We start from the raw sequence: 17,271 nt of genomic DNA on the forward strand, positions 1-17,271 counted from the left end.
CCATGAAATCTATTAGTGTGGAGCTAACGTAATAAATCAATTAGCAATACATACCTATGGAATGTGGTAAGAAGCATTGTCTGAGAAAATAATAGACAGGTTTTTTGATTTTTCAATTTTTTATTGTTCTAGTGAAATACAATCAAAGTTTGCATCAAAATTAATAAATGGTCATATGTGTTGACGGTTTAAAGATAAGTTATTATTTGTACCACCATAAACAAATCAAGATCTCAAAACGGATAACGTTTCTGCGTTTGATTTTGACAGAATGAGAGAAACTGATGTTTTAAATTGCATGGACCAAGTAACAGGAGCTAAGAGTTTATACAGTATCTACTCAATGAATTAGGGCCACCCATTATTTTTTTGAATACTCTGAAATCTTTTGGATTATTATATTTATTTTACATAAATACTTTAAGTTTTCTATTGACATCTAATATCATGTATATTACCTTCAATAATATGTAAAATATACCTGGATTATTTAAGCCTTTACAAAATTTCAAACCCTTTTTCTGAGAAAGGTCCCTAATTATCACAGGTAGACAGATAGTTGAAAGTTCAAAAAATAGTCCTATCTCATTTATTAGTGAAGTTTCTTGAGTTCTGGTTGTTGTTTTGTTCAGAAAGGTTATATAGTTATCGTGTCTTGTGAAAAAAACTTAATTTTTAATTTTAGTTCATAAAGTATAATTTTTTTTTGTAAACACACGTGTTTTTTTTGAAAAGGACAAAATGGGAAAAAGTAAAGACATTTCTGAGGAAAAAAAGTCTAGTGTTATAGTGCTACTGAAATTAGGAATACTATCTAATAGAGAAATTTCAAAAAAAGAAAACGTTTCTCGTCAAACAGTGGACAGAATTTCAAAATCAATAAAAAATCAGTCACCCGCCACCAGCAATCGGCGAAAGAACTGTCGTAGGATTAGAAAAACAACACCGAGGACTGATCGAAAAATCGTTCAAAGTGCCTTAGAAAACCGTAGTGCATCAGCAAAAACATTAAAAATAAAATTGGAAGAAGAGGGTATAAATATATCGGTATCAACACTGAGGCGACGTCTTTACGAAGTAAATCTGAAATGCAGGCGCCCTGTAAAAGTACCAAAATTGACACCACGAATGAAAGCGGATCGATTAAAATGGGCCAGGCTACATCGAAATTACTCGGTAGATGATTGGAAAAAGGTATGTATTTAAATTGAATTTTCAACATATTATTTTAGTAAATAAACTTATATATTTGAATTAAACTTAAATTTTCATTATTTTTCAGGTCATCTTTAGTGATGAGTGCCGGTTAGAAGCCGTGACAGAGAGCCGTCGATTCGTCAGGAGAACACCAATGGAACGTTACAATGAGGCCTGTGTGGTAAAAGTTATCAAACACCCCCCTGCAACAATGATATGGTCATGTATTATTAACAATTTACCTGGGCCGTTGTTTTTCGTGGAAGGAACAATGAACCAAAATTCCTATAAGCAGGTCCTCGAACGAATTTTATTGCCCTTCTACCATACACTCGACCCAACAGAAGGTTCATACACCTTCATGCAGGATGGGGCACCTTGCCACCGGGCTAAATCAATAATAAAATTTTTGTCTAACAAAAATCTGCCTTTGCTCCCCTGGCCTGGAAATTCTCCGGACCTTAATCCTATAGAAAACGTATGGAGCATGTTAAAAAATAAGGTATACTCATTTCCAAATCCGACAGTAGACTGTCTAAAAAAAAATATTCAAAAAATTTGGTCAGAAGACGAAGAAATAAAAAATATGATAAAACAGTGCATTTTAAGTATGCCAAAAAGAATTGAGGCAGTTATTTCTGCCAAAGGTGGAAATACTAAATACTAACTTTATTTATATGAAAATATATGCATAATTTAAGCGTAATAAAGTGTTCATGTGTAAATAAAATTCAATGTTGTTTTATTCAAGGTTTTCTCTGAGTTATTCCTGTTTGAATTGAGAAATTGCGCGAAATTCTGCGTGGCCCTAATTCATTGAGTAGATACTGTAGATTATTTAAAACAAATAAGAAAATTTACTAGAATCTTAAATGTGTCTTTTTTTAAATGTTTTGATTATTTTATAAATATTAATGATTATTTTCTAAAATATTGTTCAAGAAATGTAATGAGGTTTGATTTTCATATTATTTTTTGACATCTCATCAAAGATGAAGAAGAATATGGAAGTCTGGGCATTTACGGGGCTGACGACTGTCATAGGCTGGTTTAAGTGATCACTTTACACACGTGTAACATTCACCAATTCTACCCATTATTGACAACCACACTACTCAAATTCTTGGAAGTTCTATATATATGAATCAATTTAGAAACCTTGTTCTTGAATCACTAGAACTTCACTAGAGACATCTATTGGTGAGATGTAAAGAAGCTTTTTATTAAGCAGAAACTCTTATATTAGTATGTGAGATCCGAATCCTGGATTATAATCACACACATGAGAAACGCCAGAAAATACCATTTTCATTTTTATTATTAAGCTTATAATTTGACCAGATAATTTATTTACAACATTTTGAGTGTGTCCAAGTGTGGTTTGATTTTAATGAAAACAGTTTTATATAGGTCCTAATTAATGAAGGGTCCACTTTCATAAAACTTCAGCATAAAAACAATCAAAATGGTTGCAGAAAAACGTTAATAGTCTGGTTAGATTTGATTACTATTAGGTATGTTTACCAGTACATATAATGTCATAATTTAACATTCAAATAAAAGATCTTGATTTGATTGTTTGGGGCATCGATATTTTCTAATACTTGTTTTTCAGAGTGTAAAAAATATTACGTGTGGTTAGATTGTTGGTTCCCGAATATCTCTGATATTGCAGTTATTTTCTCAACATTTATGTGCAAATTTTATCTCCAAAGCTAAGTTTTTCTATTATTGATGGAAGCAGTATTACCATATTAATTTTCAAAACGATCCTACTTACTACTGATGAAGATATCTTAAAAATACAAGTTTAACATAATATTTACATATTTATAAAATAATCCACATGTAAAAGTTGCTCTGGTAAGTTGTATGGAAAATAATACGAAGCATTTCATACGTGCTGAATTAAATATTTCTTTTACATAAAAAATTCAATCTATTGCTTTAAAAGTGGTGATTTCCAATACAATATTGTATAATTTGACATGCCTATTCATTTGTAAATTTATCTAATTTAATGGAGTAGGTAAACGGTACATTTTAAAATTATATTTGTTTAGTGAAATTATACAATTGATGTCAGAAAACAAATTAAACATTAAATTCATACAACGTAAATTATCATAATTTACCACTTAATTTCATTGGTCTCGACATATATTGTGTTTTTTTCCATGAAAATAAAACAGTTTGGGTTATATTTGAAAAGAATAACATGCTCACTCATATTGGCTAGTCTTAAAAATCCTGAAATGGCAAAAAGGTAAAATTTTAAGGAGTTAAAGGGAGGGTTTTAGGAGTTATTTGATAGTAAATTTAATATTCAATAAAGGTTTATAAACAAAATATACAATAAAAATAAATAATTAATAACACTGAAAATGAAACTTTTTTTTAAAATCAGTACATATCTACATTACTAATATATTTACTAATCTATCTAGCTACACTCTATTAATTATGTACTCTATCACATAGTTTTCTGCCATAATAGAAAAACATAGGTACAAAAATAAGAAAGTGTCTAGTAGCAGACTGAGTCATGTTTTCAAAAGACATTTTAAAGTTGATAAAAGTATACCCGGGCTACATGTTATAAATTGCATGTTACGGATTATAATATTGACTTGATAATTTTATCTATCTGCACACCTGGGGGAAATAAAATAAAACACACCGCATACTCAAATCAAACATCAGCTTTGTTTGTACACTTGCATAGATTAAAAAATGACATAATTAAGTAGTCAGTTTTCACAATGCTCAGCATCAGATCTAGCATTAAGAACTCACAAAAAAGTGATTGGAAAATACATGTTTGTAAATTAATATAAATATATTTCTCTCCTCCATGTGAACCGGTCAGGATTGCGTGACATAGATGCCTTAGAAACCATAATTAGGTAATCTAAACTAACCGCAGTCACAATTTCACATATCGTATCTCGCAATGCAAATTATATGATTCCCCGCAAGTTTACAGCTACGCTAAATGAATTAGTAGTATCATTTTACTCCAGTTATTTGGTTAATTATCACAATTTCATGTTTTGTAATGTCCAAATGAACCTTTAAAACATCATTTATTTTGCCAATACATAACATCAATCAATAGCAAAAATATTTATTAGAATAGCTTGACTTCAAATGGACTAGTGAATCACCTATAATAGTTATACAAAAATAAAAGTATGTAGCTAAATCAAATAATAGTAGAAAAAATACAGATTCCTTTTTATTAAGGAAGGTCACTGAAATATTACTAGAAATAGGATAACAAAATATTTATGGAGTTCTCCATATAGTACAGGTGAATTAACAAACATTATCACAATGATACGTGATTTTTTTAAAAATTAATTTACTTTTAAAAATATTGCTTTAGTGTGATAACATATTTTTATTGATATCGGTTAGTAACGCAAGTCAAATATTTAAAAGTATGTGTCCTGTTTTCAGTAAAAGATTGATATACTTTCGACCAATGGGAGGTTTTCTGGGCATGTTTGGATGACATCAGCAAACAGAACCCGGGACAATGTCAAATAAAATCAATGGCCTAAATCCAACTGATCTTAACTATTCTAACCACTCAACATATTTTGGCTTGGCTTATTAATTTCATATTTTAGACTTATCATTTGGGAATAGACAATTGGATAATGAACATAATAAGATGGGATGTTTTTATTAGTTTACAACTATTATGTAAAATACAATAGGATAAAAAAAAACAGTTATCTGCGAACCACGAGAATACGGGAAAAACAGTTTGGAAAACAATTCGCATTTGTATTTTTGTCTAAAAAACCTTTATTTTATTGGTTTGTCTGTAGCCCAACAACACGTCTGTGTGATGTTATTTTTCTATGGTTGATGACGGATTAACTTCACAGTAAACCATACATAAAAAACCTCCCATTATTCAGCGAGAAATTTTGAATAATTATTCCGCTAATGCAGCTGATGCTATGACACCTTTGTTCTATATATGAGTAAGCACTCAAAACATTGAATTATTCCTGCATTTGATTTCAATAGTATGCATAAGAGCAGAATTAAACATGAATTGACAGAAATTTATCCATTTAATTAAATTATTTATTTGTTGGGATAAAATTGTACGTTTATATTTTTCCATTATTCATGCAATACTAGTATGGCACATGTAGTCATTTTATAAATTGAAACACAAAAATCAAATTTGACTCTGACATCCTTCTTACTTGTATTAAATAAATAGTCTGATAAGTTAAATTATTTTTTGCCTACTTCTGTTCAAACAAGTACTGATGCAGTCTGAAAATTTAATTATATCTCTATATAAAAAGATTTTTTATAGCATCTGCATGTTTTTATTAGGAAATATTTAAAAAAGTAAGGAAATTTTCTTATATTTAGTGAGACTTAATGGAATCGATACTCTAATAACGTACGCCTAGGAACAAATGCATTTCCAATTTCGAAAAAAGATATCAAAAAGTTATTAAAATCCTTACGATTTAAACAAAGATCAACAGTAAATTGTTTAAATTACTCACAATTTTCTGTGGATTTCCAAAGATTTTAAATTTAAACTTACTTATTAATATTGCTTCAATACTATTTTTGGTCACTAGAATTAATCATAGTCAGGATGCACATTACGGGTCCTTCGCTAATAGTGTTGTCTAGTAGCAACAAATATAAGCGGTAACTCATTCACACCATCAAGGAGATACGTATCTCCGCCATTTATTTACACACAGTCATTCGAGTATTTCAGAATACACATATAACATAATGCATCATTACGTTACACCGCATCGTATAAATAAAACTCCCATTAAAGTGGACCGCATACTTTGTACATCCTTATAAGTTGGATATATTCACAAAATACACCAACTTACTGTTGTATACTTTACAGAAGAAATCATGAGAAGAATTTTTTAAATATAGATAATAACAAGTTTTTCTTCCAAAATAATTGATGATGTAACAACGCTTAATATTAATTTTTAGTTACCTAATGATAGAACAAGTCACTTAAATAATCACAGCAGGCTGAAACTGTCGGGAGCACTTTATATGCTTTCATAGCGGGCATCTTCCCCGGGAGAACATTAGGCCATTCGGCAGAAAGGAAGAGTTAAAGCGATATCTCCGTATTCGAGATATTTCAACAAACGGAGTAAGAACTCTAATTAATGGACTAGTAGTAACCTTAGAGCGGTTTGCGCATGATCGAGGAAGACTAAGACGAATCAACAAGAAAGTGGGTAATTTGTAATAATGTAACGGCAACATCGAGTGCTTTATTATTGAAGGAATTTATTCAAGTACTTGTAATAAATAGTAGAGAATGTGGAAAAAGTATTATATCAGAATGAAGTGCAGGTATATGCGACCGTAAGAAGGGCTTTACCAACTAAGCGTTTCGGGATCATCTTGAAATAGCGATAATTTCAAGGAATTAATATGGAACTAGCATTTGTACCTCTTACATCTTCAGTGCTCCTTCGTCTAATTTACTATTGCTCCAAGCAATACGACTATTTTAGAATCCGTTATGATCGAGGTTCAAAGTTTTATAATTATCAATGAATAAGTATTAATACGCTAGATTAAAATGATTCGTTTAACAGATACTGTATTTGAGGGAAATATTCTTAAAGATGTTTTTCAGCCAAAGAAGTACAAGTTTTCTGGTCCCCTGGAAAACTTCTCGGTGGTTTTGCTGATTTTACAATGAAAGTCGTATTTAACATAAACCTATATAGTAGTTTGTTAATGGATGGACTATAACATCATCTATTATTTCCCTACAAAATGTTATTTTTGCTTATTACTGCTCTAAAGAAGGTGGTGGTGGAATTCCAATACAATATTTAACTAAAAGTGCTCTCCCGATCGCGTCACATTAACTTAATGTCTGCGTTTATTCAACGGATCTACATCGCTTTTGCAATAATCCATTGAACCTACTCACAGATCAGGTAACTCGAGGACTACGTACTGTCCTGTGTTTTCTACAATTATTTGCTACTTTCACAGCTAATCTTGAAGATTTTCCCTTCTACATTCATTCGTAATCTAAAGCAGACCGTAAAAATTATTATCACTTATTTATGAAACAATTTAAAATTATGTACCTAATTTTTTAAAATCGTGTAAAGTATCCTACATAAATAAAACACGAATGTTAAAAGGATAACCACACAACACCTAAATAAGCTGCAGTATAATGTTGAAATTATTCATTTCGTTGAAAGAAAATAATAGTCAAATAATTCCATAGAAATATTGCAAAAACAACATAATACTGCTTAAATTGTACTCTTAAATGGCTGAAATTTGAATACATATTTTTATAAGCATTGACTAGAATTAATAAGTTGCTAAATTTTTATAACATAAGTCTAAAACCATAAATTTATTACAACTATTGCTTAATATCAAATCAGTGTTTAAAGTTTCAGAAATATAAGAATCGATTTAAATTAAATTTATCCAAATCCAAACATATATCTCTGATATTTCATTTACAGTTAGTCCTATAGATATTTAGCAGCTGCACTGAATTGACACTCGGCAATTAATGGTGATTATGAATTAAGAAGTGTCTGTTCAAAAAGAGATATTTCCATGTAATAAAATTTTACAACAAATAATATTACCAATAAATATATACACTACTTAATTACTTAAACATTATGTTTTTTAATGTGCATGTTTAGTATCCCAATTATAAATGGGATACTAATTGCATTCTCATAACCCTTTAAGGGGGAAGACTTTGAAACAATTTTTTCAATATTCACTTATGTTCTTACAACTTCTATGTGATGTTTTATGAACACACTGTTCAAAAATTGCGTATACGGTAATCACATATACCAAATGATGTATCTAAAAAGTAATATTGACATCAATATATAATTTTATTCCGCCTACAAATTCTAGGCGGTTAAACCAGAGAACTTTATAAGTAAACGGGAAATAGTTACCTTCGAACAGAAACACACTCCTTAATTGCGTTACTTAAAAATGAAATTGTTATGACAACACAGAAAATATAAATATATAAATTTTTCATATTTGCAAAATTAAAATAATAAACAATATTGAAAGTAGATATCACTAATTGAAGCTTCACATCGAATAACGATCTAACCAAGATAAGGCATGTATTTGAGAAAATGTTTATATTTATAGTAAATAAACTGGTCATTAATATTCTATATTCTTGTTTCAGTGTAGAACATAACTTTTAAATGCAGGTTTGTTGCATTTATTTTATTTCATTACACTGTTATAACATCCACACATGCATATATTCCGAAATAAATAAGTACCCATAGCTTTATTATCAAACTGATAAGTCTTTGCTATACTTCTCGTATATTTAGAAGGGTCGTGGTCCCGTAGTTAGTGACATGGATTCTTATGCCTTGGCTTGGTATTTTCATGTAACCAAACAACGCTACTCTGAAAATAGTATGGGATTGAAATATTTATGGATAAAATAAGAATGCAAAAATTTCTTTACTTTCAAAATCACAATTTTGCTGGGATTATCCCAGTCTAATTCATTTTATTATTTTATTTATCCGTTATCCGCACCCCAATGGTGCATAGGGCACTGCTTCATATAAACACAGTGTTATCTTGATCGTTTACACATGAAGGAAAGGTGATCAGCCCTCCACTTCAGGTACCAGACCAGGGTAATATTGAATAAATATTACAGTGAAAAAATCACTTATATTTATTTGACCCCCCCTGGTAATCGAACACGGGACCTCCAGAACGGTAGCCGAGCGTGCTTACCATTACACGACGGAGGCGGATAAATAATAATAAAAAATATTTACATTTATAATGTCATTCAAATAAAGCAAGATTAGTAGTTTATAAAAGCTCATAAAATTATTTTCTTACTTTTTTAAAATGAATGTACATGATTTTTCTCGGTTAGATCCCTTTTCAATAATTTACTCATCGCGCCGTAAGAACAAATCAAAAGCATTTGCATAATATATAACCAGTGACCTAGAACTTTTGTTTCTCAACCGAGTGGTTGCCTAAACTCGTTTGCGAGTGATTTTGATCTTTTAATCTTATCACATAAGTAATATAAAACATTATTTATTGCTAAAATATTGTAGTGTGGGGAGTTTTTTGGCTTGAGATAATCGCGACACGAAAAAGATTGAGAAATGCTGAGCTCGGTAAACAACTGAAGTGCTGAGGTGGGATGAATACTGAAAGTTATCTCAAACTCGTATAGCAATAATGTTCTAGAAAGGGACGGACCCTTTCTCCACCTATTGTTCCTAGGTAACTTTTCAATTGAACATACTTCAGGAGCCAGTTGGCATGCTTTCTGGTGTTCATGGAACTAATTGCATATGACAAATGATATACAAACTCAGGTGGTTTCAAACAAAAACAATTTCATGTTTATAGAAACCCACATGAACCCATGTAACATTTATAGCCGCTTTGTGGGTGATATGGCAAGTTTTGTGACCATATCAGCCACAAAGCGACCCACGTTATATACTAAAAATGCAACATGGGTGGTAGCGACAATGGTCAATTCTATCGAACCCTTATCCACACCCCAATGGTGCATAGGGCACTGCATTATATAAACGCATTGTTATCTTGATCGTTAACACACGAAGGAAAGGTGATCAGCCCTCCGCTTCAGGTACCAGTCCAGGGTAATATTGAATAAATATTAGAGTGAAAAAATCACTAATATTTATTAGTGATTTTCCCTCTGGGAATCGAACCCGGGACCTCTAGAACGGTAGCTGAGCGTGGTGACCATTACACCACGAAGGCGGATTCTATACATAAGATTTTGTTTTGTTCTGACAGCATGATGAACAAACTTATCTGTAGAATAGCCAAAAAATAACTAACTTTTTTTTCATGTTTTTATGTACATTTTTGGATAATCAAAATCATTTTCCCCGTCAATTCTACTGATAAGTTTGTCAATGTGTAATTTCATCTTCTAAATTGATTCACATTGCTCGAGTTCCATTGCAACGCAGTTTCGATGGAGTTTTCCAACGGCCGTGTGAGTTTAGTGTCGGGTAAGGCTAATGGGCATCACTGGGCGAGGAGGAAAGCAGGTCAGGCGGCGGCCGCCAGGTGTCAGAGCTGGCTGAGGACCCCGGGCACGAGGCTTCCCACGGGACCCGCGGACACTTCCTCCTCGTAGCACTGCACTTGCGACATCCAGCTAATGTCGAGAACTGTCGCCTGCAAAGTACATTACATTCAGTCAAGTCTTCTAACCCTTATTCGCACCCAATAAGGCACTGCATCATATAAACGCAAAGTTATCTTGATCGCTAACGCATGAAGAAAAGGCAATCAGCCCTCCGCTTCGGGTACCAGTCCAGGGTAATATATTGAACAAATATTACAGTGAAAAAATCACTTGTATTCATTTGACCCCCTCTGGGAATCGAACCCGGGACCTCCAGAACGGTAGCCCAGAGTGCTGACCATTACACTATGGAGGCAGACAAGTACTGCAGAACAATTATGACGTTTTATTATTACAGAACATAAGGGGTTCAACTTAATATTGTAGTGGTAAGGTTAGGTTTAGCTACCAAGCATGTCGACCTGGGTTGAATTCCTAGTAGGATCAAAAGATAAACATCTCTGATAAATTAATAAAACTTTTCGTTTCAAACTGTAATATTTCAATTATAATATTAATTTTTTTAAAAACCAACACATTACACATAAAAAACCACAAAAATAAAAACATTACCCTTATCGGACAAGCATTAAACTGTGCCATCAGCAATTTCACGAGTCAATGTTTGAAACAGAGTAAACAATCGTTTACTATCCTGAGGTGGATTTTTATTCATGTTTTTTAATAATATTATTAAATACAAAATATGGTATGGATAGTAAAAAAAATAGATGCACAGTGACATCTGTTGTTAAAAAATAAAAATAAAAACATTGCCCGACAAGCATTAAACTGTCCCATCAGAAATTTCATAATTAAATGTTTGAAACAGAGTTTATGATAGTTTACGATAGTAAACGATTGTTTAACCACCTCTAGATATAGAGGTGGTTTTAATTATGGTTTATTGGGTTTACCCATTATTATTAACTACAAAATATGGTATGAATAGTAAAAATAACGCACAGTGACATCTGTTATAGTTTTTTTTAGTTAGTTACAAAGTGTGGTTCAAAACCGGGATATAATAATTAATAGTTCCTAGAAAACATATCATTCTGGATTTCTAAAATCAGGAAAGATACCATGGATATAATTTTTGGCTAATAATAATCTGTGTTTAGTTAATTGGAAGAAAGTGCTACCCAGTATAAAGCCTGCCATGTACATACTATTTTACAAGAACTTCAAATTAATAAATATTAGGATATCCTGTAGTCTTCTCTTCTGAAGAGCGATTCCATAATATTCTTGAGACATTAAAAGATGCATTTTTTTAATTTATTGAATCGACACTTAGCATTGTCTTTGTGCACATTAATTTGTTATAAATAATTAAAATTGAAACTTACTTACAATGACTAAAGAAAACACTTCGTTTTTTACCACTTGAGTTTTATTATAGACTACATGTTTCAGAAGTTAAACTTCCATCATTCAGGTCTGTATAGTAACAGACCTGAATGATGAAAGTTTAACTTCTGAAACATGTAGTCTATAATAAAACTCAAGTGGTAAAAAACAAAGTGTTTTCTTTAATCATTGTAACATGTCTTACCACAAAGTTAATGCCGAAACAATAAATGAAACTTACTTGATGCATGAAATAGACTGCAGTTACCACCAGCACGTGCATGATGTTGTGAGAGTTCAGGTACATATCTACGGCTCCAGGGAACCAGCGTTCAGGTATATTGATAGCTCCTATAACACCTCCTACCGCTGACACTGCATCCTAATATCGGGAGAGATAAATTGGTAACATAAGGTTTTTAAAAAAAAAAAATTACAATGAATGAATGATGCTCATGCAGGAGAAAGCATGCGGGAGAAAGTTTTCCCAAATACATTTGGCGCAGTATCCGTTTTATCTCTATCTTTTGGTATTGTCCATCTTATCTTATCTGCTACTCATTTAAAAATCCGTTTTTCTCTGTCATATGTTGCTGTTTTTTTTTGTTTTTTTTTTGTTTTTAACAATTAATAATGGCGGCTCAAGGCGAAGGGACCTTTCTGTAATGTTTTCGGGTTGGCAATTCTCACTGTATCCACGGTTGCTAGGTTGAAATGAAAAATACCGCTCGGTCAGCCATATGCATTAGTGGAATTATTTGTGTGTTCCAGTACCAGTCACGAGAAGCAGTAGTACAGTTCTTATTTAATGTTTTTGATTTGCCCAGATTACATATTTTTATATTATTTTTGACATCTCATCAAAGATGAAGAAGAATATGGAAGTCTGGGCATTTACGGGGCTGACGACCGTCATAGGCTGGTTTAAGTGATCACTTTACACACGTGTAACATTCACCAATTCTACCCATTATTGACAACCACACTACTCAAATTCTTGGAAGTTCTGTATATATGAACCAATTTAGAAACCTTGTTCTTGAATCACTAGAACTTCACTAGAGACATCTATTGGTGAGATGTAAAGAAGCTTTTTATTAAGCAGAAACTCTTATATTAATATGTGAGATCCGAATCCTGGATTATAATCACACACATGAGAAACGCCAGAAAATACCATTTTCATTTTTATTATTTAAGCTTATAATTTGACCAGACAATTTATTTACATTTTGAGTGTGAATACATCCATGAAATAAATAAATAAATAATAATAATAATAATAAATACTTAAACCAGCCTATGACGGTCGTCAGCCCCGTAAATGCCCAGACTTCCATATTCTTCTTCATCTTTGATGAGATGTCAAAAATAATATGAAAATAACTCCTGTAATTGGAGATAATCCAGATTTTGTGAACAAGTATTTGGACACACTCAAAATGTTGTAAATACATATTTTTAAATGCATAATAAAATTCATTTAAATTCAACGCATTCAGGTGAAGAGGTACATAAGTATGTAGCTGAAAGTATCAGCCCCGATGATGGATGCTACAGTGCAATCCGAAACGTTGACACGAAGCGTTAGATACCATGGATACTTCAGTGACAAAAAAGAAATTTGGTGGTAAAAATAACATCAGAATGCTTCCCACCACTATGTACCCACAGGGTCATATGGAGAAAGTTAGTACTAATATCGAGTAGGACGGGTAAAGCTAGGTCGGTCACCTGCAGCACGATGTGCGAGATGGCCTCCGGGTTGCCGCCCGCCAGGCGCGCGGCGCGGCTCCAGGCCAGCAGGGCGCGCATGGAGAAGGGCAGCAGGAAGCAGAGGCGCCTCTCCCACGGGGACCAGGCCGTCATGGCCTGGAACAGACATTTTACATTATAATATTTCACATAATAAATTGTCATTTTCACAGCAAATAATACATGTAATGTATATATCGTAGTCATACAGGAGAAAGTGACCAAGTGTATTTTTTACAAAAACGTGATCATTGACTGTTTGATATCTTACTAGCTTAATATTGCCCTGAAAAAAAAACCCAAAGGATTTTAAACTTGGAAGTATAATATATTGATATGTTAAAAATGACTAACTGCGTTGATGTTTATTTTCTTGCCAAGCAAAAGTGACTTAAATGGTCCTCCTGAACATTTTACGTTTTGGTAGTTGGTCACTTTCTCCTGTACGACTACGATATGTATGTATTCGTATGTAGTACAGACGAGTGTGGCGTTCCATCTTCGCTGCCTATCCCTGTAGTGAAACGGCGTGACAGTAGTAGTACTGGTAGTATTATTTTAATTACCTAAAGTCCAAGTGACTCTAAAATCTAGCTACGGCTTATGCAATACCGCTTAACATGGCCTTACATAGGCTTCAACATTATAAGTTTTATATCCAATATTCGTATAGTTTTTTTTTTGCATTTATGGACTAAGTAGACTATACTTAGTCCAAAAATGCAAAAAAAACCTACTACAAAAAAATGTCCCTTACTGTGTTTTAAATTTGGACAGCCGTACTTATGAGCGGATATACTATTAACGCATAAAGTTACTATAATTAGAAGTAGTAGTATTAAAATTAGATTGGGTCGTGAGGATTTCTTTTAGTGGGGAAAATTGAGAATTTGAGAAAATTGATTAGTTTTTTTATGGCCTCAATCTCTCTTCGATGTACGAAACGGCGCGCGGCGCACGGTGCGTTATATTGGCAATCTAGCGGAACTTTATTATTTTTTTCGATGGCTTATATTTTGAAAAAAATATTTTATTCCAATAGAAAACAAACCATTTTACAAAACTGTTTAATTATTTTTAAATTAAGTCATTCCGAAAAATACATAATCGTATCGGAAACCCGAGCTTCAGCGCGCCGTTGGGGGTGAGCGGTTTTAAACGAATGCGCATCAGTCGCTTGAGTCATCATATTATAAATTTGTGTTATGTATGTGTAATATTTGTTTATATTTTTATAGTATTAATTTATCAAGGTATACTGTACGTGTTTTTATTTGAGTAAATATTATTTCATTAGCCTGCAAAGTCTTGTTGAACTTATAGCTCGTAAATATAAATTATAATTGGTTTATTCCAATTATAACTAGGCTTTTAGTATGCCATACCCTAAAATACCGTACTATGACAGTATTTTTATAAAAGCTTAACTTATATTCTTATTAGCATATTTAATAACTTTTTGCTTAACTTGCCATACCCATACATTTTTTTCTCAATTTCAGAATGACTACGTAAATTTATCGTCAGGCTATTTTTGACATATGGGTCGTAGATTCGAAACGCGTGAGAGTTGAAGCCATAATTGCATATATTTTGGAGCAATTTAATATGCTTTCAGTGTGATTTAAGATTTTGACTAGTTTTAAAACAAAAATCAGAAGTGTTTGTCAAAAAATTGGGCAAAAGTGGAATAAATCGGGTAGATCTCGAAAACAATTCTTGAGTTCAAATTCTTTATAGATTATTCAAGGAAATCTTATGTTTTCTAATATTTTTACTCAAGTTCTATCAAGTACTTTGAAAAATAGCTCAATTTGTAAGCCTTGTAGGCCTTGAAAGGTTTTTGAATCGTGTGCATCGAAGGTCAAAAAACGAAAAATACAAAATCATGCTAAATTAACAACCCAATAAGAGTTGTCCTTGGCCACAGTAATCAAACTGAGAAAAACTGGAAAAAGAGATTCTGCCGCCTTCATCAGAGAGTTATCTTCTGCCTTCCTAACAATAAAAAAATATTTCAATAAAAAATAAGCCGAATTATCTGCGGATTAAGCACTACCTATAAAATAATCTAAAAACCCATCAGTATGAATAAGGCAACAAATGATAGATATAAATAGGAAACAATATCCACCTTACTAAGCGAAAGAATCTGTGAAATTCTCCAGCAATCACCATCAACGAAATTTCAGCTGAAATTCCGCTTTAGTCACTTAACGATCATACTAGGGCGCGATTATCCAAGGTTCAAGAAGAAGTGCTTGAAACTCTTTGTTACTCGAAAAACATTAGTTAAAATAAAATTTTAAAGTGGGTCTGTCATGGTGCCGACAAAATAGGTACCGACAAAATTTTCAGAAGACCATCATACAGACAAAAAATTGTTTAGTATTACTATGATGTCAATACAAATATGTATACTTATAGCGGAACTGTTAAACACAACAAAAAATATATTTGGCAAAATCGTGCACCATTGTCGACTAGATATTGGCACCCCATTTAATTGGTTTTTATTAAAGAAACGGTGAACACAATGACTACAGAAGTTGATGAAAGAAAAAAATTTGGATGAAATTACGACACTTTCTCCAACAAAAATACTTGTGAATGAAATAAAAATGCACGTGAAGCTTACGATGAATTTTGTATGATAGACGGTAAAGTATCCGATGCCATGTGATCATGTTTATCTATTCAAACAGAACTTAAAATATGAGTTTAATGAATCAGAAGAATATTTAAATAATAGTGATTCTGAATAAAACATAACTTGAATATTCTCCATTTTCAAATAATTCCTGGCCTCATATACGAATATATACCTTTCTTTTACAAACATTGGTGATGACGTTTTATGCATATATGCATCTACAACAAATATTTAAATAATATTAATATCTGCCAAAACATTTAAGTGTAATACAAACACATTTAACTGTGGCCTCTTTTCATAAAGCATGAAAGTTGTACCCATTTTACCATATCTTTCTAGAAATACTATAAGATAAATACAAAATGTTCACTCAATCATGTATTTTATAAGTGATAGTATCCAAAAACCTACTAAAACCGGTATATTTTAAGCGTAATAATAAAGTACCCCTAGATTGCCAAAATAACGCACTGTGCGGCGGTCGAAATCTCTATTTTGTTTGATCTGTGAAAAACATTCTCGCGTGGAAAGTAAACAGAAATGAAAGGGTTCGTGAAACAATATGGAGTAACTTCTTCTGACTATGTGCTCGCTTTCGAAGTGGGTCAGGGATGTCGAACGCGTGGACGAGCGAATCACGGAATGACACCATATATTTCTGCGGAACACGCAGGAGTTTTTGGAATTACCTTAACTCCAAATTTATCAGGCAAATGTAGTTAGGAATAGAAGCACAGAAGATCGAGGAATACTTAGCATGATCAATTATGCAGTGATGCTATAACGAACACTGCGCACAATAAACTTTCTGTTCATCCATTACGCGACAATCTCACAAAACGAATCTCGCTTTACGGAATGGATTGTGTCGTATTTGATGAAAAGATGTTGCCGGTCGAAGGCTCTAAAGTCGCACGCAGCCAATGCACTTGTACGAACTGTACTGAAGTAAAGGAGCTTATTAAAGAACACCAAAAAGAGCTGACAACTGAAGAGTTCCAAGCACTTCTAGTCCAGCAACACGATGAAGCTCATCTGGGAAGATTCATCTGACAACGATGAGGAGCAATCAAATCAACCAATCTCAATTGGTGCC

At 32.5% G+C, this 17,271-nt stretch overlaps 1 protein-coding gene across 1 annotated transcript in view; it reads right to left on the minus strand.

Moving 5' to 3' along the window:
- Positions 1 to 10,114: 10,114 nt before the first annotated feature.
- LOC148311431 (progestin and adipoQ receptor family member 4) overlaps positions 10,115 to 17,271 on the minus strand; it is a 94,741-nt gene continuing 87,584 nt past the window's right edge. The window contains exons 4-6 of the mRNA XM_088256728.1: positions 13,499 to 13,636; positions 12,006 to 12,146; positions 10,115 to 10,461 (exon numbers count right to left, since the gene is read on the minus strand). Coding sequence (XP_088112854.1) covers positions 10,354 to 10,461; positions 12,006 to 12,146; positions 13,499 to 13,636 — 387 coding nt within the window. The 3' untranslated portion in view covers positions 10,115 to 10,353. The remainder of the gene's footprint in view (positions 10,462 to 12,005; positions 12,147 to 13,498; positions 13,637 to 17,271) is intronic.

Source organism: Brachycentrus maculatus, unplaced genomic scaffold (genome assembly GCF_059751285.1).
Source record: "Brachycentrus maculatus isolate JH-2025_06_01 unplaced genomic scaffold, ASM5975128v1 h1tg000065l, whole genome shotgun sequence".
Classification (NCBI taxonomy): Eukaryota; Metazoa; Arthropoda; class Insecta; order Trichoptera; family Brachycentridae; genus Brachycentrus; species Brachycentrus maculatus.